At 39.5% G+C, this 27,748-nt stretch overlaps 1 protein-coding gene across 1 annotated transcript; it reads left to right on the top strand.

Moving 5' to 3' along the window:
* LOC109056291 (receptor-type tyrosine-protein phosphatase beta-like) lies at nucleotides 1-27,748 on the top strand. The gene is given in 32 exon segments (XM_042753362.1): nucleotides 1-728; nucleotides 1,877-2,144; nucleotides 4,079-4,343; nucleotides 4,593-4,840; nucleotides 6,315-6,551; nucleotides 6,637-6,657; nucleotides 6,660-6,905; nucleotides 8,149-8,412; nucleotides 8,529-8,690; nucleotides 8,693-8,791; nucleotides 9,597-9,860; nucleotides 9,972-10,235; nucleotides 13,189-13,458; nucleotides 13,552-13,815; nucleotides 14,672-14,938; nucleotides 15,964-16,248; nucleotides 22,807-23,085; nucleotides 23,170-23,313; nucleotides 23,417-23,681; nucleotides 23,992-24,083; nucleotides 24,157-24,262; nucleotides 25,002-25,079; nucleotides 25,187-25,204; nucleotides 25,330-25,411; nucleotides 25,497-25,587; nucleotides 25,680-25,756; nucleotides 26,148-26,282; nucleotides 26,372-26,494; nucleotides 26,573-26,736; nucleotides 27,036-27,171; nucleotides 27,278-27,398; nucleotides 27,488-27,748. Coding segments are annotated over 32 exon segments (6,033 nt in total). The 5' UTR covers nucleotides 1-53; the 3' UTR covers nucleotides 27,511-27,748.

Below are 27,748 nucleotides of genomic sequence, written 5' to 3' on the forward strand. Positions count from 1 at the left end.
CTGATCCGAGGACATTCACTGCCAAAACAGACTTTCAGGAGAACGAGACTCAAATGCCCGAGACAGATTCACCCTACAAGATGAGTGATGCTACAGATGTGTCCTCCACCGCTCTGATGGTCACCAGAACTCCTCGTGCACCTCAGAACTTCACCCAGAATAGAGCTGACATGACAGAGACCACCTCAGATGTTATGGAGCAGACCCACAACCCTCTGACTCCTCAGACAGAGTTTACTATCTCCACGACAGACGCAGAGCCTTCGGGTTCTTCTGACTTTCATACAGGACCGTCTGAAACTCACAGCACTGATGCAGATCCTACACTGACCAAGAGTTCAACCAGTAGTGTCCCAGTGTCAAACACAGACGAGGAGTGGACAAATGCCACGACCAGAAGCCCAGAGATCATCAAAGATGTTCAGACCTTGTTGCCATTTAAAACAAGAACGAGCCGAGCCATTACTGAAGATCTTCCCAGTACAGATACTAGAGCTACTCCCAATACAGCCACTGGTTCTGCTGAAACTAGAGCGCATGCAACAAGCAGCCCTGCAGCCCTGTACACATCTACAGCTGCCCCGGACACATCAACAACATACACAACTACTGTGGCTCCAGCCACAACTGTAGGAACCACCAGCACCATCCCCAGTACTGCTGCTCTGAGCACAGGGACCTCACCTCCACCATCTACTGCCACTCCGACCACGGCTTCCACAGCACAGGTCAGCAATTATATTCTCTCTGGTAGAAGTTTTGCTGTGGCCTTTCTGCTTACAGTCTTGTTTGATGCTGTCAAGAATCTTAATCTTGAAGGATTCATGCAAATACAACAGCTAGTGGTGTGTTCACTAGATGACAGTCAGTAAAGATTTTGCAAGGTTTCAGGTAAGTTTGGAATCTTTAAGATCAGCAGATGCACCATCAAAGGACAAGATACAAAGGTTCTGATGTCTACTTTGCAGCCAAATTTTGCTACACCCCCCCCCCAAACACACACACACACGGTATAAAATACAATAACATAAATAGTGCTAGTACTTGGATAATTTTACATTTTTAAATGCTTATAATCAGATTGCAGTTACCTTTTTCTCGATTACATGATAACAAATTAATCACACAATGGCAGTAAATTAATTAATTAATTATTCTCTCTAATTCTTCTTTTTTCTCTTAAATTGTAAATTCTACATTTGCGTATCATATTGAATACAGTGACAGTGTACCATGTAAATGTCATGTAAATTAATTTGTGATCCATGCATTTGAATTTGGGGACAAAAGCACCTCTCGGTCATGAATGTTACTGAACACTGACGATGTATAACTGACAAAAATAGTTCAAACCTTGAAGACTTTTGGCCATGTTTTTGAGTTTATTAATGTTTGTTCATGTGATGCAGGGTTTTCTCAACTTTTTTGTCAGTCTAACACCTGAGATTTCATTGTAATATTTCACAACACATTTGCATGTTCTCTGATGTCAGTTAATGGTCAAATTTGATTCTTTTCTCTTTTTTGCCTATAACAATAATCCCATTTCAGTCTATAAACAAGTTAGATAAAAAGTAATCTAAAAGTAATCCAAAAGTGAGTAATCTAATTACATCACAGACTACAGTTTTTTATCATATAATATTGTAATTAGTAACAGACTGGTTACTATGTAACTACAGTAGAAGCCCTTGAGATTTTCTTGGGATTACCTTTACCTGTACCTGCAAATACTGGAGGGGTTTGCAAATATTTGCCATAAATCAATTACAGTGTCCAGTGTGTTTATGTGCACAACAGATTTAGTAGATTTTTTTATAGTACTGGTCAGTATCTGTTCCTCTTTAACTTTCCGTTGTGTATTTCTCGTTTGTAGCTTGTAACGACGGAGGCGGTCAGGTGTCTGGTGAACATGACTGCAGCAAGTATTCATATGGATTATTGTGTGTTGAATTTCACAACACCTGGCAAATCCTGCAGCTTCGTCATGACTGATGCTTCTCACTTCACAAGGTGTTCTGAAGACATGAAGCGTCCAAGCCATTACACATGCACGATGATTGGTTTGACTCCCGGCGCTACCTATTGGTTTGGAATCATGTCTGAGACAGATGCTGCACACTTAAACGTTACAGTTCAAACCAGTAAGTCCTCTTACATTCCATCATATCCAGACTGCAATATAGTGTTGGCCCAGTTCAGGCCCACATCTGGCCCACGTGAAATCCATGCGGGCCAGATGTGGGCCGGATTTGGGCCGAAACTACTTGATGTCTGGGTAGCTTTAGATTTCTTAACCTGAACCCGTGGACAGAAGTGTCATGAACCAGAGGAGGGTCCTCATGTTCTCTGATTAAAGTGCTTTAAACCTGATTTTCACAATAGCATACAGTGATTTATGGTTGTTTCTTATTGTTCATTGATATGGTGGAAACACATTGTTCTGACAGATTTGATAAAGCACCTGCATTCACACAGATTCCAGAGGATGTGTCCGTGAACGGCTGTACACATGCCGTATATAAGTGTTTTTGACGGAAGTCTTGGCAGCCGCGCTGAACAGTGTGTTCAGAAGAGCTGTCGTTGACCCTCTCTGACTCTCGTTTCCTCACTCAAGGGCATCTTTGGGCTGCAGATATGAAGTATCTCTTATCTGCAGTATCCAAGAGTACAAAGGGTATATGTATATGCTTAATCACTGTTAAAATTATGAGGGGGCCTTGGAAAATGTTTTCCTCTGTAAGGGTTTCCTGGGCCCGAAAAGTTTGAGAACCCCTGGACTAAGTTTACTCAAAAAAAGTAATCAGTCCCTTATTGCTATTATAACGCCTCTGAACAGTCCCAATTCAATACTCAATACTTTAAAACAAGAATAGAAATCAAATTGTTCTCATAATTATTAGCAAATAAATAAATTAAATAAAAAAATAATAATGGGTCCATTCTCAACATTTGTTGGTTTTTCAATAACATTTAAGAATTCATTCATGTAGGCATTTCTTACAGTTTTCTGTCAGTGTTTTACATTGACAAGGATCATTCCTCCGAGCAGAATTCCTTTAACTATGTTTTTTGGAGGGATTTCAATTGGACTTTAAATCGGTCATTCCAGAGACCTTCATCCCTTCTTCTCAGTCATTGCTTTATGGATCTGCTGGTTCATCTTTAGCTTTTTTACAGATACCTTCACCTTCTCCTCATGCATTTTTTTGGATGATGTGGAATCCTCAGTTGACACTGTAGTGTTTGTCTGTCTGGAACGGTGTTCAGACAGGTTCAGATGAGGGGCAGGGCCCTGATGAAACAGTGCTGTGTTCTGAGCCTTCTTTCCTGTATCCTGTAGCCTTTTATTTGCTCATTTTACACACTGTAACATACAATAACAGCAGTTGGTCAGGTAGTCACTGCTTTAATGTTCACTGTGTTGTATGTAATGTTTGTTGTGTTGGTGAGCGGCTCAGGGTCATGTGACATTAACATGGAGCATGATGTTGTTGTGGTTTGTTTGGTCTGGGTTAAACCATCAGAGCAGTGTTATCTGACAGAAAAATATGTCTGGGAATGGCGATCAGTCCTGCTCTGAATCAGGGAGTCACAGTATGGGTTTACTCATGAGCTGATTTTACACTGGTACAGTCATCATGTTCCACAGGACACAGAAACACCTCTAAACCAGCCGCAGGTTTCACTCCTCACCAAAGGCCAACAGCTTTTTTATCCTTATTCCCAGGATATTTCCAGCTTGCCTCCTCCCTTCCTGCTTTAGCAGACTACCCGCCTAAATATCCTGTCTTTGACTGCTTGTTACCCTTGATGCACACACACACACACACTCACACACACACACACACACACACAAGTATTGTCCCATAGTCTTCAGGAAACACTAATGCTAAGATTATGAGATGATGGTGAATACTTTCTGTCATTATTTACTCGCCCTCATGTCAATCCAAACCTGTTTTTATTCCCTTAAGTAACTAAATGTAATAAAGTCCTAAACACAAAATGAATCTATTGTAATAAACACTTCCAATGACATTAAGTGCACTAAAAGACATGTTTGTCGTTCGTGCAGCTCCTGCTCCCGTCACATCACTGACTCTCCAGAGCAACGGCAGTCAGGACGCTCTCAAAGCCGCCTGGATTCCTGCGGTCGGACGCGTGGAGTCCTACCAGCTCTCTCTGTCTCCCTCCATCTCTTCACAACAGGACCTTATTCTGCCTCCAAACACTACTCAGTGGGTTTTTAGCGGCTTGACACCTGGAAAAGATTATCAAGTGTTGGTGAAGACGAAGAGTGGAGAACTAACAGCTGAGACCAGGACAAACAGGGAGAACAGGCAAGAACGATGACACCTCTTACATCTTCCTACCTTATTTACCCCTAAATGGTACCTTAAAAGCTATTACCTGAAGTGTAGATACAGTATTGGTACCTTTTTAATAGTTACCTTTAATAGATCATAAACAATGAGCTTCAGTTAGCTAGAAACCATTTATAACCAGTTGCCATTATAAAATACATATATACACTGTGACATATGAACAAGAAGTGATTTTGGTGGCTTGTCAAGCGATCGATAGAAATAACTGAGATGTGTCTTTGTGAGTTCTTGTTGTGTCTGCTGCTCATCAGCTCCAGGATGGGCAGCTCATCTCCGGCTGGAGGCCCTTGATGAGAGGACCCTGCGGCTGTCCTGGTCTGCTCCTGCTGGCGACTGGGATTTCTACCGTGTGCTGCTGTTCAACGGCTCGTCTGTGCTGATGAACCGGACGGTGGACAGGAGTCTGGTGGAGTTCAACTTCACAGGACGGGACTCTGATTCCAGGCCGTGCTGTACAGAGCTGCTGTGAGCGTGGAGAGCGGATATCTGAGCTCGACTGCCGACTGCCACGAGAGACTAGGTGTGTTACTGGTCAGCTCAGCTTCACAAACCAGCAGCCTGCTCTTGTGGAAAAGAAGGCCACTTAATTGTATTGTGTGTGCACTTTTAGTGTACTTCAAATCTTATTTAAAAAAAAACTTTACTTGCAGATATATAACACTAATAATGAAAGACCACTAACGGGGTAGTTTACCAAAAATGAAAATTAGCCCACGATTTACTCATCCTCAAGCCATCCTAGGTGTGTATGACTTTCTTCTTTCAGATGAATCCAGTTGGAGTTACAGTTTAATGTAAAGTTTACGGTCTTTTTGGGCAGGATAAGTGAAATCAGTCGTCAAGTTCGGGTGTAGAGTATACCACACTGCCGTCAGTAATTGACCTAAAAAAATCTATATTTCTATGCAGTAAATGCAGTAAAATATTTCATATGATCTGGAATTATTAAACAAGAAACTGTACCATTTGGCATCTTGCTCGGAAGGACAGTGTGAATGCTTGGCAATATTTCACCTCTTATTTCCATTCATTATTTGGAGCGTGCCTGTCATTCAGTAATCACAGTAAGCTTTGTGCTTTCTTACTTTTAATCAGAGATAAAGTATCAGCTTTCAAATTCTGAAGAAGGACTTCAGTAAAACACCACACAATGTCATGTAAAGACTCATTTACCTCCAGAAAAAGACATTAATTGTACATAAACTCGATAGTTGGCTAGAAAAAATAACTCTAGAGAGAAACATTGTAATCTGCCACAGAAATCTGTCATGGGAACATGCAGGGAGTCTTCAGATTGAAAAAGGCGGGCTTGTTAGGAAATGTTTTCTCGGTGGCTTCACTTGTAATGACGTCTTGAGTGGTTCAGTTTTATATTAGTAGTTGTAGCCATTGCAGTTTCAGCTGTTACTGCGGGAGAATGAGCATCATCTGTGCCGGGCGTAGTTGCACTTTTTATTATGAATGGATGCACTGTTTATTGCACTGTTTTTTGGACTATAAAAATAACAGCCATTCACTGCCATTATAAAGCTTTGAAGAGCCAGGACGTTTTTTTTATTATAACTCTGATTGTATTCATCAGAAAAAAAGAATGTCATATGCATTTAGGATGGCTTGAAGGTGAGTAATTCATGGGATCATTTTCATTTTTGGGGTGAAATATCCCTTTAAGTGTACTTACCGTAAAGAGAGCCCACTTTCATGACTATGATTCTTGAGCACACTTCTTTGTATTTATGTGTAATTAAAATGAGGCTCGCTGTCCTGCAAGTTGAGTCCCCAGCCTGCTTCAGCACAGCTGCTGGTTTAGCTGTGGTGTTGAAAAGTAGGACTGAGCGGGACTCTGCAGGAGCAGGACTGAAGGGACAAGGGTACACTCATAGATTGTTTTCTCCATCAGCTCCCCCGGTCCGTTCAGAGGCTGAGTGTCCGTCACGCACCGAGACCTCGCTGAGCGCTGGTGTGGAGCCATCCCAGTCGGAGAGTGGGACAACTACACCGTCCTGCTGAAGGACGGAGACGTCACTGTGGACACACAGACATTATCCCGTGGTGTGCAGGAATGCAGTTTTAATAAGCTGATGCCTGGACACACCTATATGATCACCGTGACGACCAATAGTGGAGATCGGAGTAGTTCGGCCCACGTCTCAGGGAGAACCGGTGGGTCATGCAGATGTCCCGTGCTGCTGTGATGACTGGAGTGTCCATTCACTTGATTTTACTGAGTAATGCTGTGTGTGGTCAGTCCCTGCACAGGTCACCCAGCTGGGGTCAGTAATCAGGGCAGCACAGACGCTCTGCAGGTGAGCTGGGACGGCGGCGCGGCCGGTGAGGTGGATCTGTACCGTTTGCTCCTCATCCACAACAGCGTGGTAATGAAGAACGAGAGTGTGCCGCCCAATGTCACCTCCTACCACTTCCAGGGCCTGAGATCTGGCGCTCTGTACAGGACAGTGCTGACCACAGTGCACAGGGGCGATCTCTCGCGCCAGACGGTGGCTGATGGGCGCACAGGTAATACACCAAAAACACAACACCAGGTGTGTGTTATTAAAAAACATACAGGGTACTTATTAAATAAGGGTGGCATGTCTGCACACTTAAAGGAATAGTTCATTCAAAAATTACAATTTGCTGAAAATGTGTTCACCCTCAGGCCATCCCAGATCAGGATAAGTTGTGTTTTCTTCATCAGATTTAGAGAAATGTCTCACCAATGGGTGCTCTGCAGTGAATGGGTGCCGTCAGAATGAGAGTCCAAACAGCTGATAAAAAACATCACAATAATCCACAAGTAATCCACAGCACTCCAGTCCATCAGTTAACATCTGGAGAAGACAAATTCCATCATGATGTTTTTAACTAAAATACATTGAGTCCATAATCCATAATTACACGTCCTTCAGTCTGCTGTTGTCTCTCACATCAAAATCCAGTCAGTCATATTGTTTAGAGCAACGGTTTGAAGTTAAAACATCTTAATTTATTACAAACATTCAGCTATTTGCTTGCACAAGACAAGACATTAAGTGATAGGCTGAATTCATGGCATCAATCATTTGTCAATGACTTTTATCAGCTGTTTGAACTTAAGTGTCTTCAGAACTGTTTATTTGATTTTCCCTTTAAAAAGAATTCTCAATGCTGTGCTTAAAAGTTATGGTTTAAAACCATGGTTATGTTAAAAACCATAAACCACAGTGCCTGTGTAACCTGTTTAATCAGAATGGTTGCTTCAGATTTGCTTGAAGGATGACACAGGTACGATGAACTTCACACACACTCTTATCTGGAGCTGCAGGAATGCTCCTGGAATTTTCAGGAAGCCTTGAATATGTCAAGGTCATTTGTGCGACTTCCTGCAGGGAGTGTTGTTGTGGAGGGAGGATGTTGTTCTTTGTCTGAGCGAACAATCATGCTTTTACTCAACATATTATTATTGTTAAACATAGTAACAAGCAGAGTTTGTTATGGGCAAACATGAGACGTGATATTTTTATGGCAGGAGTGGTTTCTTAATGTAAGAGCAGCTGTGCGATCCACATCTCCAGTCTTAACTCCTTAGCATATTAGCTTACTTCTCTTAGTTTCCACCATTTTCTGTTTGCTTCCTTTTAGCCAAAACAATATTTATTTATATGTAGTGATATTGAAAGCAAACAAACAAATCACTAGCATCAATCCTGATTCTGTTTGTCTATATTGAACAGTGTGCAGCTCTGTCCTGTGATCTTGTCTTGTGTGGTGTGTTGATCAGTTCCAGCCGCAGTGAGAGACGTGACGGTGAGCAACAATGGCCGCATGGACTTCCTGAGTGTGTCCTGGAGAGCAGCTGAGGGAGACGTGGACAGTTACTTGGTCACTCTGAGAGATCAGGAGAGAACCATTCACACTCTCACTGTGTCCAGGCTCACTACCGAGTGTGTCTTTAAGTCTCTGGTGTCTGGACGCCTCTACAACATCTCCATCAGCACCCGCAGTGGAGAGTATGAGAAGCACACCGTGGTTCAGGAGCGCACACGTAAGAGCACCTAGCAGAAGTTTTGATGATAGCGTCTATCTGTTACACTGATGGAGATGTTGATGCTGCGGTGTACGGTCTGATTGTTCACGTTATTCTGTGCTTCTCTGCTCCAGAACCTGCCACAGCGTTGAACCCTACAGCCACACACATGGCTCGTGACGACCGTCTGAAGGTGTACTGGCGCCACGCGGCTGGAGACTTTGACCACTATCATGTCTCCATCAAGCACAACAACATCTTCCAGCAGAACAAGACGGTGCCCAAGACTCAGAATAATGGGTGTTCAGTGGGCTGGTGCCAGGCCGACTCTACACTGTGATCGTCAGCACATGGAGCGGGAAATATGAGTCCAGCGTCTCAACTCACGGAAGGACATGTGAGTATGCCTGGGCTGTTTTTACTTTGAGAGCTCTGTAGGTCATTTTGCTGTAGTTCTGTAGCTGCTACATTTTATAGCTTGCTGATTTAGTTTGCTTAAATTCTATGGCTTTATAGTTTAATGTATTTCTGTTGCACTGTAGTTCAAAGTTTTGTTTTTATTTACTGTAGTTCTTCCTTCTCTGTAGGTCTGTGGATGAGTTTACGGTTGCTCTTAGTTTTCTGTTGTTCTGTAGTTTGCCATAGTTTTTTAACTATGTAGATTAGTTTACTGTAATTCAGTAGCACTGTAGTGTAGTTTACCACAGTTCTGTAACTCTGTAGGTTAGTTAACTGTAATTCTGTAGCTCTGTAGTGTAGTTTACCACAGTTCTGCACTTCTGTAGAGTAGCATACAGTTGTCCTGTAGCACTATAGTGTAGTTTACCACAGTTCTGCACTTCTGTAGTGTAGCATACAGTTGTCCTGTAGCACTATAGTGTAGTTTACCACAGTTCTGTAGTTTTGTGGTATATGTTCTGTAGTTATGTAACTCTGTAGTTTGGTTAACTGTAATTCTGTAGCTCTGTAGTGTAGTTTACCACAGTTCTGCACTTCTGTAGAGTAGCATACAGTTGTCCTGTAGCACTATAGTGTAGTTTACCACAGTTCTGTAGTTTTGTGGTATATGTTCTGTAGTTATGTAACTCTGTAGTTTGGTTAACTGTAATTCTGTAGCTCTGTAGTGTAGTTTACCACAGTTCTGTAGCTCTGTGGTTTTTTTTGTCTGTACTGTAGTTTACTATTATCCTGTTCTCTGTCAGTGCCAGCAGGAGTGCAGAACCTGACGCTGGCTGACAGCGGCACAGAGGACCTGCTGGTGACGTGGGTTTCTGCCCCCGGAGATGTGGATCATTATGAGGTTCAGCTGCTCTTTAATGACATGAAGGTGTTTCCTCCGATCACACTAAACAGCAGCACCAACAGATACCTGCTCTCTTCACTCACTCCTGGAAGACTTTATAAAATTGTGGTGTCCACCTTTAGTGGGCCAAATCTAAGTGTGCAGTTTATCAAAGGCAGAACAGGTACATCTCACTGTTGCCTTTGGATATCTGAGAAATATAGTGATTTAACATATTTTTGAGTGTAGTTATCTTGCAGAGTCTTACATTTTGTGTGTTTTCGATTTATTTCAGTTCCCAGTAAAGTGAAGAACATTCTTATCAGTAATGCCGGTCAGAGCAGCAGTCTTAGAGTGAACTGGACGCCGGGACAGGGTGATGTGGACCACTATGCTGTGTCACTGTCCCAGACGGCGCGGCAGGCTGAGGAGAGATCAATCCCTAAACATGTGCATGAGATCAGTTTCCAGGGTCTACTGCCAGGGCAACAGTACATGATAACTGTTACATCAGTCTGTGGATCTCTGATCAATAACAGCACAGCAACAGGACGAACAGGTAAAGTAACACACTTAAAAAAATAAATAAATTAAAAAAAAATATATGGTGTTTTTCTGCTGTTTTTGTCATGTTGATGCTGTTGTTTTTATAAGATTAATAATTTGGTCAAGATGGTGCATTACCTGCATTCCTGACAACATCATGGTAAAACCAGTGTACTGCACGGCCTGCAGTGGCAAGCTTAACTCTCAAGCATCCTTCAGGACAAATTTGGGCAAAATCATTTTGTTTTGTTTTATTCTTTCAGTTTCTTTAATCTGAGCGGTACTAGACTTGGCTACTTTTCCTAAGTTTGACACCTGAACACACACAAAAAATGACTCGATTCAACAAAGTTAAGTGATTAAAAGTGGGTACCCACAGGAGATGAATGGGAAATACTATGATTCAGAGCATTTTTTATATTTGTCCAATAAAAATCAAAAAATCCAACACACTGCCGGTCATACATTACACACATATGAAGGGGTGAGCCTATACAGCATTCTCAATGTGGCAAACACTCACACACACACACACACACACACATACATACAAAGCATTGAATGAGCCTATAACAGAGAGCTGTTGAATAAAAACACACATACAAAGTCACTCACACATACTAAAACAAAGACTTAAATGAGCCGATGACTGAAATTTTTTAGAATGTACCAATCGGCAACTGTATACACACACACACACACTTCAATGTCAGATCAAAGTCCTACTTCAAGATTTGTTGATTCCAAACAAAAAAGTCTGAAACATGCTACTTGTTAGGTTTACTGTTTATTCTTTTGTGGGGTTTTTTTTTTTTTTTTTTCAATGTACAGTCAGGTCCATATATATTTGGATACTGACCCAATTTTGACAATTTCAGATCTGTATGCCATCAGAACAGAATTAAAAATAAAACAATCAAGATGAAATTTAAGTGCAGACTTTAAGCTTTAATTGGAGGGGTTGAACAAAAACACAACATAAAATGCAGAGGAATTGCAACCGTTTTTATACACAGACCCCCATTTTCGGGGACAAATAAATGTAATCATGAATAAAAAGTTAATTTTTGATATTTTGTTGAGAATCCTTTGAAGGCAATGACTGCCTTGCGTCTGGAGCTCATGGACATCAGCAGAGACTGGGTTTCCTCTTTTGTGATGCTTTGCCAGGCCTTTACTGCAGCTGACTTCAGTTGTTGTTTGCTTGTGGCTCTTTCTGCCTTTAGTTTTGTCTTCAGCGAGTGAAATGCAGCTCAATCTGGTTGAGATTCTGGCCACTGCAGAATATTCCACTGTTCTACCTTCAAAAACTCCTGGGTTGCTTTTGCTGTATGCTTTGGGTCATTTTCCATTTGTGCTATGAAGCGCTGTCCAATCAGCTTTGCTGCATTTGACTGAATCTGGGCAGAGAGTATATCTCTACACACTTCAGAATTCATCCAGCAGCTTCTGTCTTCTGTCACATCATCACTAAACACCAGTAACCCAGTGCCACTGGAGACATGCTCATCATCACACTGCTCCATGTTTCACAGATGATGTGTGTGCTTTGGATCCTGAGCTGTTCCAAGCTTCTCCAGACTTTTCTCTTCCCGTCTCATTCTGGTACAGCTTGTTCTTAACTTCAGCATCCAAAGAATATTTTTCTAGAAGTGGTCTGGCTTTTTTTTTTTGGCGAAGTCTAATCTGTCTTGTTTGCAGCTTGTGGTGAAGCCTCTGTTTGCTCTGGTGAAGTCTTCTCTTGATTGTAGACTTTGACAGAGACACGTCTGCCTCCTGGAGAGTGTTCTTCTCTCGGCTGGATGTTGTGAAAGGGTTTTTCTTTACCATAGAGAGGGTTCATTGATCATCCCGTGGATGTCCAGGCCTTTTTATGTTTCTGAGCTCACCAGTGCGTTCTTTTTTTTTTCAGAATGTACCAAACTATTGATTTGGTGACTCCGAATGTTCCTGCTAGCTCTCTGATGGATCTGTTTTGATTTGAAGCCTAACAATTGTCTGAGATCCTTTAACCACATGATGTGGGTTCATAGCAACAACTTCCAAATGCAAAAGACACACTTAGAATCAACTCCAGACCTTTTACCTCCTTAACTGATGCAGAAATTACAAAAGAATAGCCCACATCTGTCCATGAAACAGCTTTTTAGTCAAATTTGAAATTTAAATTAAAACTCAAGCCCATATTCATTATAGAACTGTAAATGTAAAAAATTGCACCTGTGTCCAAATATATATGAACCTGACTGTAAACGATTACTCTGTCTCCTACTTTGCCCTGTCCTTATAGCATGGTCAGATTTGTCTGTAAGCATATATTGGCATCTTTGTATAGTCCCACCCAACACAATTTATTTATTTATTTATTTATTTTAATTCTATAATTTTAATTTGTGATCAAATCTAAAACTTGAGAGGTTAAGATGGTATATCTTTCAGGCTTTATGGAGCCATTGAGTACTACAGCCAAATAGTGGCTATTAAAATTTTTTGATATTTTGATGTACCAGGTGTCACCAAAGTTACCAGTGTTTTTAGGTTTTGGCTGTCTGAACTTGTTGGATTTTTTTAATTTATTTATTATTTTTTTTACTTAAGTAAATAATTAACAATAAGCATATTTTACATAAAAATATGGCACTTTTAGTGGTAAATAAATACAAAACACAAAACTAAAATCGCTAAAATTACATAAATAGTTTTTATTTTTTCAAAGATGGTGATTTGACATTTAAAAAAAAAAATGGGATCACACCTGAGGCCTTTGTGCCCAAATTTTTCCACTAAGGACCAATTAAAGGCTGTTGTATGAAGGATGCTTGAGGGTTAAATGTAGCACAGATACTGTACTGTGGTTTTAATTATTCTGTCAATATAAATATTTAGCCTACTTATCTTTATTGCTAAATGCAGACAGACTGACATGATCCAGTCATGGGTTTCTCTATTGCTCCTTTGCTCTGCAGTGCCGTCCTCCGTGAGCGCTCTACAAGTGGAGGACCAGCGCAGCACATCCAGTCTGCTGGTGTCATGGCAGGCAGGTCGAGGGGTGTATGACGGCTATCAGCTGCAGCTGCTGGATGAGCGAGGGTCTCTGGTGGCTAACAGCTCTCAGACTGCAGAAGCCAGCCAGCAGTACTTCAGACAGCTCACTCCAGGAAAAAAATATCGTGTTGTGATGCAAACCACCAGCGGAGGAATCAGCAGCAAAGCTGTCATTGCTGAGGGCAGAACCTGTGTGTAGATGATGCCTTTTTCTCAGTTTTAACATGTGATCATACAGCAGATGAACTGAACAGTTACAGTGTCTGAAAATGTGTGTGTTTTAGATCCAGCGATTGTTAATAACCTGTCCGTCATAAGCAACACAACCACAAGCCTGTCGTTCCGCTGGGATCTGCCAGATGGGGAGTTTGATGGATTTGATGTTTTTCTGTATACTGGAGATGAAAGCTTGCAAGATCAGAAAACAGGAATGATGAACATGCAGGACTGTTCTTTCCAGAACCTTCAACCTGGGACTCAGTACAAGGTGGTGGTTCTGACCCGCAGTGGGGATCAGACCAATGACACGTCCATCTGGGCCCGGACAGGTGAACAACACACACCAACTCGCCAGTAACCAAAATAAAATGTACTTTTCTGATTGTCATTATGATACAGTTCAATGTCAGGCCCAATCACAGCAGTTTAACAGCAAACACGATCATATATTCATCACAGTTTTACTGTTTTGGCCACATTTGTTCATGAAGGTAAAGATAATCAATTTTAGGGATGCACAATATATCGGCTACCATATTGGTATCGGCCGATAAATGTGAATTTTTACATTTGGTCAATATATTAAGGACGATAGATAGTGCATTATTTCCTTCAGAGACACTTCAGATGTGCACAGTTCGCCATGGTGGCTTTGACTTGCTTGAAATGTGTTTGTAATCACTTTGAAAAGGAAAATACTGTGAAGTGCAACATGTGCATGGCAAGTCTGTCACAAAAGCTACGTAAAATTATATTAAGAACTTTACTGTAAAATAATGTTGTGGATCTTTGTAATCTTTGCGCGCCAGTGTTTTAGCGCGTTGTTACTGGAAGACCAAAGAACGCAACAGGAGTCACACATTCTGACACATAACAGTTCAAGTTCACTTGTTCATTTGCATCTTTTTGTGCTTATATTTTATGTAGTATTAATATTATTTTTATGTTTATATATTTATTTATATATCACCTAATTAACCCATTAACAGTGCTTCAGTTTAATGGTGTCCATTCAGCTCTTTATATATAAATATAAAATTTGGATTTACATTTATCGGCCAACATATCGGTTATTGGCTTTCAAAAATAATTATCGGTTAGCAGTATGGGCCAAAATTTCCATATCAGTGCATTCCTAATAAATATCATAATAGTCAATAACTTTGTTAAATGTGCTTCCTGTAGTTCCTGCAGCTGTGACGTTCTTGTGTGCCGACAATAGAAGAAGCTCTGAGAGTCTGTGGTTGAGCTGGAAACAGGCCGGGGGTGAAGTGAGCAGCTATACCCTCCTGATTTACAACCCTGATGGGACTCAACAAGAGGAGCAGAGCTTGGGCCCGGAGAGCAGAAGCTACACGTTTCAAAGGCTGGTGGCTGGACGACTTTACCAGGCTGTGGTCCTTACACACAGTGGAGATCAGACCAACATGGCAACCACTACCGGCAGGACGGGTAAGTGTGTCCTGTAAGTCGCAAGAAATAATACATGAAAACATGAGCTTGACGTGTTGAATCAATCTCAAAAACCTTAAAGGCAGGGTAGGCGATTTTTCAAAAACTCATTGGAAAACTGAATCGGGCCAAATAACAAAACATACTTGTAGCCAATCAGCAGAAAGGGGCGTGTCTACTCATGATGCGGAGGAGAGAGCGTTCAGTGCACAGGACGGACGTTAGCTGAGACGAGCAACAGAAAGATAGAGATGACGGATAAAAAACAAAAGAGGAAAAAACATCTGCAGAACAAAAGAAGGCTTAAGGCAAGAAGTAGCACCCATGTAAATGTCAGTGGAGATAACTGGAGAGAACTCAAGGAGCAGAAGGCCTACGATTGGACACTGAGGTTGCTTTGTTTTTTCTCAATATGTGAGTAACACCGTGTCTACATCAGACACACACCACGCTGCAACAGCTAAAGTCTGTCTACACTGGACGCCACAAAGCGACCGTTGAAAATCATTTGAAATCTGTGTCAATATGTCATGAATAGAACGCAGCAGCAGTTTTCTGTCGGGGATTTGTCGTGTCGTACCGCACCACATCCAGTATAGACCATATATATATATATATATATATATATATATATATATATATATATATATATATATATATATATATGGTGTAGACAGCATCACTGATTATAATGAGTTTCATAGTATTTTGTCGCGCCACGCCACTCACGTCTGTTGTAGACACGGTGTAACATTGGTTTTGCTTTGTTTCACAGAACTAATCGTTGCCTGGATTGCGTACGTATGTGTGGGGCGGAGCTATCAAAACAGGGACGAGACCCTTTTGGGGCGGGGCGTGTTTGGTTTTGGTTATTTCAAATGTCAACATTCGTGACCAGAAATCGCTTACCCTGCCTTTAATTTTGGTTATTTCTTTTGTTAAGTTTATTTTTAGGAGATGTATTTAATTGCATTTATGATTTTATATGTTGGACTCTTTTCCTTAATGGTTTTGTTGTATTGTAGACCCTAGGCCACCTATCTCGTTCTCATTTGGAGAAATCAATAACACTTCACTGGAGATCACCTGGAGCGGTCCAGAAAACACTGATTATGATGACTTTGACCTTCAGTGGAGCCCCAGGGACCATCTGTCTGTGTTCAACCCCTACCACAGCCCCACATCTGGAAACCGTATTCTGAAAGGCATGTACCCTGGCCGTCAGTACAACATCAGCCTGCGTACAGTCAGCGGCGCCGGAACCAGCAACCCTACCTACAGCTCTCCGGTCCACAGGAGCATCAGGACAAGTCAGTGGAGCACCAGACACACATGTATAAGAATCAGTTTATCAGTCGTCCCCACAGGAAACAGTATGTCCAAACCAGGCTTTTTAATCATTTCACCAGAGAGACTACTGGTCACCAGAATCATCTCAGTTTGGACAAGATCATAGTTTAGTAGTTTTACAGCCATCTGTCTCTCCTGAGACTTGCATGAGGATGACAAGTATGTGTTGCAGGGGTTCTCAACTCTGGCCTTGACTTTCCTGCAGAGTGTAGTTCCAACCTTGATAAAACTCATCTGCTTGTAACATTCTAGTAAAGACCCTGAAAACCTAGATAAGCTTGTTCAGGTGTGATAGATTAGGGAGCTAAACTCTGCAGCAAACTGAATCTCGAGGGGCCCCCTGGGGCCTCATGTACAAACATTGCGTACGCACCAAATGGCCATAGAAATGTGTGTACGCTGTTTCCATGAACGTATCTGGATTTATTAATAAAAAAAACTTGGCGTAAATATGTGAGCACCATAGGCTGTGTGTAGAGTGAGAAAAGTAATGAAGTAAACAAGGATATACAATACATTCACTCAATATATACATTCACTCTCATTATTTGGGATAAGCTCTGAAATTACATAAAGTAATTTCACAGAAGTTAAACAAAAATTATATGAATTTAGGCACATTTATAGTGATTAGCTTGATCACTTTTCCTGTGGCTCTGTTCTAAGGACAGCGAGGACGGCTATAGGTGCACAATAATACATCTTTAAACTAAACTGCAGACCTCATGTTTTGAGAAAATATAAATATTAAGCGAGAACAATAATGCGCACTTATGGCGGGCACTACTGGATTCCTATATGTCCAATGATAATATCTTACTGTACAAGTGCAGCTGCACGGAGGTGTTGATGTCATGTGAAGACATCTCCAAAACATGATGAAAAATACCACTGTATTTGAAGGATACAACATAAAGAAAACTGAAAGATTTACACGTTTCATTTTTAAAACACTTTGTCAGTGACACGCAGAGTCAGACAATTGTATTTACACTGCAATAAATATAGGTTTATCTGTTTCCACTAACTATAGCTAAAAGATGTTAATCAACAAAACTGCATAAATTTAATTTGATCTGAATTCTTTAAAACAACTGAAATACTATTTGGCCAGTGGAAAAGATTGAGATCAACTACATTTAAAAACATTTATCTGATTACCTTTGACGATGAGATTGTACATAGTAAAACTGGGTGTTGTAAGCTCTATATATGGTGATTTCAGGGAGGAGACGAGGTGGAGATGCACATACACACAATCTTCCCCTGACTGGGATTTATAAAGGGATTTTTGCACAGGTTCTGGCGTACGCATGGTTGTATAAATCTGAGAACTTCTGTGCGTATGCAGAGAGTTTTATACAGATGGTAGACAACCAAAATGGGTAATACCGCCGCCGCAGGGCCGCGGCGTTAACTTCAAGGTAGAGACAACATTTGGGATGTTTCTAGAAACTAGGTTCAGGTGGCGCAAAGGGACGGATTGCGAACTGAATGTAATTGTAAAATGAGATAAGAAGGAGGAGGTAAAACAACAATAACATTATGATATAACATTGTACCATCTTTAAAAAAACATTAAAAAATGTACAGTGAGTTAATTTCAAAATGTAGGATAGTCTTAGGCTACAGTCTACTCATCAAAAATTAAAAGAAGACCTTTACACAAAGGATCTTATGCTTGCTATTGTTATTAAACAGTCATTAAATATAAGGCCTATATATACGGATAAAAAAGCTAAATGTTTTCATTTCGGTTCATTCTTGGTTTAAAAAAAAAAATCCTTCAGGTTCCATTTGCAGATAGGTCCAGCATTTAGCAATAATTATGATTAATTCTGTTATTATTCTTGATTTTTCAAACTGCTAACACTTTGCATTTTTGAATTATGCCTTTACTGTACGACCAAAAATTTAGTATTTTCTGTTTCATCTGTTTGATCGAGCTGGTGCCTCGCGCACATTCATTGGAAACAGTAGCCGTTCACTGTTCACTTTGGCATATTTTTGTTAATTATGATTTTTAATTTTTTTTCCCGTCGATACTGAAACACGCGTGAACTACAAAGCCTATTTTTTCCTAATGAATAATAATTAAGCTTGAAATAGGCAACATCACGAATATGGAAACGTTTGGATTTCTCCCGAATGAGAGCCCAACCTTACCTTATGGTTCGCTTTAAATTATTATTCATTTATTTTTTGTTTGTTTGTTTATAGCTAAGCCTATATTATTATATACTGCAATTGTATTTATCCATTAGAATTATATATTTGTAATTATTGTTCTGTTCTGATAAATTTGTTAAATTTAAAGGATTTGTTGTAAAGTGAAGAGAACTAAAAATTATTATAACACATTATAACATTATTAGGCCAGCCGTTATTATTTCTGAATGTAATAAAATGCAACTTATACATGACTTACATATTCTTATATATATACTTATACTTATATATTTTTTCCTCTCACAAACTTAATTTATTTTTTAGCCTGTTTTAAAAAATAAATAAATAAATAAATAAAATAACATGCAGCAAACGAAAATAGGCGATTAATCGGTTAAAATTTGTTACTGTGGGGTAATTATAATTATTATATACTTGGGAACAGAGTCTGGGCCTAATCTAGGCTATTCAGGGTTTTTTATTTTTTTTTATTTTCATTGCATCTGAAAATGACTTTGTGCGGCACATTCACTTCGCACGCTCAACCTGCCTCGCGCGTTGCTCAGCTGTGGACGATTTAAAAATGTTTGATATAAAGGTTGATGTCCCATTTTATGCAGGAATTGTTCATTTAAAAAAGAAAAAAAAATCTAATTATATTGTTAGTTCTAATTATATTGTTAACACAAGTTCATTTAGGCTATTTAACATGCACTGTGACATTTTACCCTTTTTAACTTATAAACTCCTTGAGATTTTAAAGTCAGTTTAATAGTATTGAAGTTCAAGTTTTTAAAAAAAGGTTTTAAATGCTTAAATTATTTCTATGAATTAATAATATGTTATCAGGTTTTAATTGCTTAAATTATTTATATGAATTAATAATATGTTATCATGTTTATTCTTGTAGAAAATAAGTGTTTATTCTTTAAGAAAATAAGGGAAAAAATAAGGGACGATCCAAATATTATTCATATTTGTTTTGCTTCACCTATTTATGTAGGCTACAATTATTCTAAAAAAAAAAAAAAAAAAAAAAAAAAAAAAAAAAAACAATTAAAAGTTAATTCGGCCTGAGTAAATTTGACCATTATAGAATTGTGACTTTAAAGGTTAGTGATTCAGGAGGTGAAAATACTGTGAAATTACAAATGTTATGGGATTTTAACGCATAACAACTGAGGGTCTATGAAACGTTAGCCAATAAAGCATTTTTTTTAAACAATGGCACTTAAAGTTTTGAACTAAAATATTATTTCAACCATATAGCCTGTGAATAAACAAAAAAACATACTTTTCAATGAAAGAACACTGAGAGTTTGCTTCTGGTGTTTGGATTTGTACTTCAATATAATGAGCTCCAAGTTTAGGAATAGCCAACACGTTTTTTTTTTTTTTTTTATTTCTCTCTCTCTCTCTCTCTCTCTCTCTCTCTCTCTCTCTATTTAACTCTCTATTTAATTAACAGCATTAACTTACAATGAAATACATCTTCCTTCAGGTAGACTGAATGTTTTTCTGTCTTGCTAAATGTTGGGCTCATGATCAGTAAGTTGTATTCGCTCAAACTGATTTAGTTAAATCAAAACTTGCGGACTTTGAAGCTGGGTCAGTTATCGCGAGTCACGCGCGCTGTGAAGCGGGAGCAGCTGATGGAGGACTCCGCTTGGTCTTAAAGCCTTCCGCAAACGCTACGTTCACAAATAACAATGATTTTCGTAAAATAATGATTAATTATCAATTGATAATTTGTTATTATTATGGTTATTATTATATATATGTGAAAACAATAATATGGGCTGCGGGAAAATAATGAATAAAAAGAGTAAGGCTGCTGTGAGTGCAGGCATGTTTCAACCCAGTAACATGACAACACACCGTTCCTCAGCCAAAAAACAGACCGAGCTCAGTTCAGCTGGAGGGGGTTGGGGTAGTTCTGTATAGCTTGTGGGGGTCAAGATAAAGGTGTGAATCTCTTGGTCTTTCATATGGATTATGAGGGTATCAAACTTGCAGAACAGGTTTAGATAGGACGATTGCCTCGTTATTTTGGTTTTAGGGCAACTTTGAAGAAAGATTTTGATCCACTTCAAATGTTGACTAATGTATAGCGCAATATAGTTTATTAATTATTATAACTTCAGAGGAAGTTGCCTTAACTCAATAAAATAAATAAATAAATTCGCAAACGACATCCAGACCAGTCCAGACATCAGTATGATCCGTCTATGATGTTTTATAGGCTTTTTTAGATTTGGGAATACACATGCGTTACAGACATGACAAAAAAACATTTTGGAGTTTTTGGAGACATTATTATTATTATTATTATTATTTTTTTTTTTTGTAGCCTATTTACAATGCACAAACCAGAAGCAACAATATCTGCAGAGAAGGGTTGGCCATTCTCACAAAAAATATATCAATTTTATTTCAATTTTCGTTTTTGTGTTTCAGAGGAAAAATCAGTGTTAAGGCATCTCTCCATTACAGACCGTTCTGAAAGAAGGATTTATGCAAACGCGTATAAAATTCTTTAAAAGCTTTAACAGAGATGTCTAGAGGGTATTTAATAGATCTGCCCCCACATAAGATTTTTCTAGTAACTAGTCGTTCATTTGTCATTATTCAACTAATCGCAGGATTATATTACATTTACATCTATAATCCATAATGAGCCTTAATATATTCCACGCTCAAGCACATGCATTAAGTTTGCCACAAAGCACAGGCAGAAGTAGCCCAATAATTGTAAAAAAGGAGACATTTTAATTATTTATTAATAAACAAATGTTTTCTTGTCGGCTGCAAGATGAAATTCACAGTGCTGACTCTCTCCACATGAACGCGCCTTCAGAGAGAAATACAACCTTCACAGATTACATAATGCTTTCGTTCTGAATTGATTCGTTTAAAAGACATTTCAAGCTTTCTGTAGATATATTTCTCATGTATGTGAGACACCACAATTTTAAGTTATTTCATTATCAGGAAAAAATTCAAGTGATCTAGAGGGCGCCTCCCTGTCCTGCATGCGCATTAATAATTTTCGCACAAACACTTGAGTATGAATAATAATTCACATTTTGCATATGCGTTACAACGTAAATTATTTTTTACATGCAATTATCCAAAATAAAACCAAACAAGATTTGTAGTGAAGATAAAACAAATAAGAATAAATGCTGCGCATGCACTCAGCATCACTCGCGCCGCGCAAATCTTGCACGCAGACATTTTACACACCTGCATTTAAATGCGGCTGCAATTTTTTTTTTTTTTACTTAAATTCTATGTAAGCAAGTAAGGGCGGCTCCCTTTAAAATCACTGAAGTTGTCTATTAATGAAGCTCTTTTTTACATCATTTGCAGTTTGTTGATTATAAAGAGAGAACTTGAGTTTAATCGTGAGGAAGTTTTATTAATCCGTCCATTGTTTAGAGTTTCAGTGATTTAGTTATATCGTGCAGGTTTAATTTATTCGTTTCTTGTTTTAATTAGGCCTAAATAATGGGAACAAAATTATACAGTGCCTCACATTTTACTAAAAGAAAATAATTTATAAAACAAGCAACAAATTCTTACAGACAAATATATTTTCCCAAGAAGTTGTCTGTCAAAATAAAGGACAGGTAACGAATAACAAAAATGCATGTTGTTTTATTAAAGGAATTTTAAAATATAAATTAAAATATAGGCCTAATATATGAGAATATTGACATTTTCCATATAAATCCATGTAGCCTAGCTCACTAAAATAGGCTACCACTTTTAATGCTCTGATGCAAAGTAAACCACAATTTCTTTTGAATAATATAACACATAATTCATATTATATAAATAATTATGCACACCTATTAAATGTGTCAAATCTAAAATATGGTGTAATACTGTGTAGCTTAGAGAAAATATAAGCACAGGCTTGACATTTATCCTGCTTGAAATCGTTCATAACTGCACATAACTTCATAATTACCAAACTTTCATCTGTGAATATTAAATATTTTAACTATATTTTTTTCTTTCATTTTCCCTGACTGCAGCCGTCAAATGTAACACATCAGCGAGGCAAAACTGACGTCTATTTGCGAAAATGTGCTTTGATGCGCTTGTTTGAAAACTTGTGATTAAAGCGCCACTCAGCGGTCAAAAGCTGCAAATGCACTTTGCAGACGCCACGGCGGCGGTACGAGCGGCGGTAGAAGTGACGTTTTGGATGTCTACCTACTGTACATGAGGCCCCTGCTCTATTGCTTAATAGCAGAGCAATAAACCACTCAACTACAGTAACATATGGCATTATCTGTAGGAGTAGCACTAGTGGAATGTGTGTTTTTCCCTGTCTTCAGAGCCGGAGCGTGTCCAGAGTCTGCACTGCCGTCCTCAGAACTCTACAGCCATTTCCTGTTCCTGGAGTCCCCCCAAAGCTGACTTTGACTCGTACACCATCGAGTGCTTGAGAAAGGGCTCTCAGAGAATGGTGTACTCACAGCGCACAGTCAAAGAGAACACCGTCTATCTGATCAAAGATCTAGAGCCTCATAAGCAGTACATTGTCTCTGTCAAAGTCATCTCTGACAGCATGACCAGTGAGGCAGTCATGGAGAATGTGGTCACAATGATAGACCGTGAGTTAGGGCTTTGTGTTTGATATAAATCACAAGATAACTTTCTGACGTAACGTATTTACTGAATAGTTCATGTCTTCTCAGGTCCACCTCTGCCCTCAATTCGCATTGATGAGAATACAGTTAAGGTTACCAAGTCAACCATATTCTTCCAGTTCAACTGCAGCTGGTTCAGTGATATCAACGGTGCTGTGAAACACTTCACCATCATCGTAACTGAATCTGATGGTTGGAAGACATTCTTTCCTCTTTTTTTATGTTACGCAGAGATCTTCTTTTCTCCTTACACAACCAAATTAATACAGTGATCCCTCTCTTTGGTTGGATTCAGACAGTGAAAACCAGCAGCCGTACCAGCATCATCCTCTTCCCTCATACCTGGACTACAGATCCAACAGCTCGGTCAAAGCTTATCAGACCAGTTACTTCTCCAGCCACTGTGATGAGAGCCAGAACACAGTGCAGGAGTTTGAGATTCACCTGGGGTCGGGCATGGAGCATCTGGGAGGACGATGTGACCCGAAACCATCGGCTGACGCATCTCAACACCAGGCCATCTTCTGTGATGGGCCACTGAAACCCAAGACAGCATACAGGTGATGAATCTGATGCTACAGTCAGACAACAGCCTGTGCTGTTTGTTGCTAATGGGGTGTTCCTACATGACCAGTGTGTCCAAAACTTAACCAGTGTCTCAGGAAACGGACAATGTGAGTTTAAAGGGTTAAACCTATCCTTAACCTCACATTTAGCCCTTGAACACATATGATTCTAGGATGCTCAAATCCACATTCATGCCATTGTTAACAAACCTGTGGAGGTCAAATGGCGTGCTGTCACTAATATTTTAGTCTGCAGTCAGGTGATTGTTGTTGATCTCTTGACTGTTTGTCTTGTGATTCTCAGACTCAGTGTACGAGCGTTTACCAAACTCAACGAGGATCTCCCTGCACTCTATACTGATACATACCTGTCCGAGCCCATCATGACAGACGCAGGTATTACATGTGGCTTGACCCTATTAAAGGCTGATTTGTGTGCTTGGTTAATTGTTCATATTTTTGTGTTCAGAGCCATTGAGTGGGGTTATCGCAGGGGTCAGCGCTGGACTCTTCCTCATCGCCACCATGGTGGGTTTAATTGTTCTGCTGATCTGCAGACAGAAAGTCCACAAAATGTGAGTCCTGCTTTACACTTTGCACTTTATTAAAGCCATCAAAAGTCAATATTTAGAACATTAAAGCTAAAACTTAAATACATGTCCTGTCCTAAACATCATTGACCCCTTACCCAACGCAAAACTGGAGGGGTTACTGATGATGAATTTCTACATAGGTATTACGGTAGTGATGATAACAGTTTGTAGGGGGGCTTGAACAAGAGAATTTACAATACCAGTGTTCAGAGTATCTATAGAAATTTTGCATTTTGCAACACTTCTAGTTTGTGGTGGTGACAGTCTATGACAGTAATGACAGGTTAGCCAGGAAAAATGAATAGTGACTGATTAATGTTGACAGATATGTTGATACAGGTTTGTGGTGTTTTTGGCATGATGTGTCAGTGACAATAATGATGAGTTTATGATGATCAGTTTGAGTTAGAGCTGATGGGTTTGTAATAGTGGTTTAGAGCAGGGGTTCTCAGTTGTCTTGATCAAACTCACCTGCCAGTAACCTTCTAGTAACCCTGAAGACCTTGAGGAGCTTGTTCAGGTGTGTTTGATTAGAGCTGGTGCCAAACTCTGCAGGACAGTGGACCTCGAGGGCCAGAGCTGAGAGCCACTGGTTTAGAGTTAGCGATGACTGATTGGCAGTGATGAGCTAGAATTGACTTTAGCTGAGGAGCAGAACAATATCTAATTAGATACTGAGGATGGCGAGTTAGTGAAGGCAGGTTTTTGTCGTCTTTTCCAGGAGTGCACAAGAGCCTGTGGTCAGAATGAGTTTGAGGAGAGAAAGACAACCCTCGGGAAGTCACGTCCTTGTTAGAGGGTAAGAGTGACTGCATTTATATTAGCATTATTACATTACATTATTATAATGGCATTTAAACAACAGCATAAATTCTTATTACAGTGTTATTTTCTCCTGTGTTTTAGGAACCGTCGTGTCTCAAGGTACTGTACTACATCCCAGAGCGGGATATTTTGTGATATTTTCAGTATACCGTATGTTCTTTGAATGAACTCTTGATTTCTTTCTGTTATGTATTGTAAGATAGTGTTGTCTTTTCCAACTACAGTCCCATCAGCATCACACATTTTGAGTCACATTTAGCTAAACTTCGAGCAGACTCCAACTACCTCCTTTCTGAGGAATATGAGGTAAAATACAGTATCTTCCATATTTCATAATATGATATTTGGAATGTTTCAGAATGAACACATTAATTCTTTGTTCTGCTTTCAGGACCTGAAGGATGTTGGTCATAACCAACCTCAAGACGCAGCGTTATTGCCTGAAAACAGAGGCAAAAATCGCTACAACAATATACTGCCTTGTACGTCTAGGCAAATCAGAGTGTTTGTTAAAATGTCTAAAATTATTGTAATACAACTTTTCTAAATGTATTTTGACGTGTTCCTTGAACAGATGATTCTACACGGGTGAAGCTGTCCTATGTTGATGATGACTCCTGCTCAGATTATATTAATGCCAGCTATATTCCTGTAAGATCTTTGGCCATGGAAGTACATTAATAACAAAAGTCAAAATTCTTTCATACAAAAAAGCATGTTGAATTACGGACCAAAAAAAAAATATGATGTGCATGCATTTTGTGAGGCTATAGTTTGCCAGGTATGGTTGTGTGTTTAAGTAGTACATATTTCAATTAAAAGCATTTGGCACATGATTTTTATCAAAAATGTGGTAAATAGTGATAGATATAGTTCTCACTCAGTATAAATAGCAACAAATATAGTGTAAAAGTAAAATGCTATTGGTACTAAACGTAAAATATCTGAGCAGTGGTGAGCAGAAAATATACTGTAAGTGCTTGTTCTATCCTAAGGCTAGCCAGAGACACTTAGCTAAACTATCACATGGTTTCTTTTCTAGGGTAATAACTTCAGACGGGAGTATATAGCGACTCAGGGTCCTTTGCCCGGCACTAAAGATGATTTCTGGAAGATGGTCTGGGAGCAGAATGTGCACAACCTAGTTATGGTGACACAATGTGTTGAGAAAGGAAGGGTACGTCCATATGATGACACATGATTCTTCTGCTCATCAGGCTCTTTTGGCTTCAACTCAATGAATTTGTGTTTGACACTCTTATTTAGGTGAAGTGTGACCATTACTGGCCATTTGATCAGGAGCCGCTGTACTATGGGGATCTGGTCGTCCAGATGCAGTCTGAGTCCGTGCTGCCCGAGTGGACCATCCGAGAATTCAAGATCTGTAATGTGGGTATAATGTCTCTGTTCCTCACCGATGAATTCTAATAGGAATACACTAATGAGCTGTGTGGCATGTCTGTACAGGAGGAACAGCTGAGCTATTCCCGAATCGTGCGTCAGTTTCATTACACTGTGTGGCCGGATCACGGCGTTCCAGAGATCACACAATCGCTCATTCAGTTTGTGCGGACTGTGAGAGACTATATCAACCGGACACCCTTCTCTGGAGCCACTGTAGTGCACTGCAGGTGGACAGACCAGTCATTATTACAAGATCACCTTGATCATAATCTTGTGTAGTCTCTGAATCCCTCCAAGACTGAAGTTGTCTAACTTAGGCACTGTCCCAAATGGAAATGCTCTCCAAATGCTTGCAAATATCTGTCTGTCTAAGAGTAATTGACAAACATAATTCAAAGTTAGCAAAGTAGGACATTCTGGTCAAAATCTGGTATACTTGCGGCAAAGCAAGTTTAGCAAATCTAGTACATAGATCTTTTCCTGACGAAAGAGTGTTTATCTCTGTGCACTATTTTATCTCTGACAGTGCTGGAGTGGGGCGCACCGGAACCTTTATCGCTCTTGACAGAGTCCTTCAGCAGCTGGACACTAGAGACACGGTGGACATCTACAGTGCTGTGTTCGATCTGAGGCTTCATCGCACACACATGGTGCAGACGGAGGTGAGCGCTTATCTGTAAAACACACCACTGCTTTTAAAACAGAGAGAATACACACACACAACACAAGTATATAAATCAGATGTATTTGTCATGTGTGTTGCACTAGTGCCAGTACTCGTACCTCTATCAGTGCGTGCGAGACGTTCTCCGTGCGAGAAAACTGCGTAGTGAACAGGAGAACCTCTTGTATCCCATCTATGAAAACATGCATCTGGATTACCACAGAGGTTAGTGTGCAGCTAATGTCTGTGTGATGAGTGTGTCTGTCTCATGTATATATTGTATATCTAATTGATATTTGTATTTCTTCATATAGATGTGGTCTACTCCAAACGCTGATGTGCAGGTGGATAAAAAGAGACCAAACACTTTGATGTCAAACACATGTAAAAATTTATTTGAAAATGAATTTAAGGTAATATGCTATGTGTATGTCTAGATGTAACAGAATTATATCATGTACATATATTATTCAATATTAATTCAGAGTTTATGTTAATTCTTGCATAATGGAATGTGCATCACTAATTAAATGTTGTAGTTTATTTTATATAAATAAAAATATTACAAAACAAAA

The sequence above is a fragment of the Cyprinus carpio genome, chromosome B25, assembly GCF_018340385.1.
Source record: "Cyprinus carpio isolate SPL01 chromosome B25, ASM1834038v1, whole genome shotgun sequence".
Classification (NCBI taxonomy): domain Eukaryota; kingdom Metazoa; phylum Chordata; class Actinopteri; order Cypriniformes; family Cyprinidae; genus Cyprinus; species Cyprinus carpio.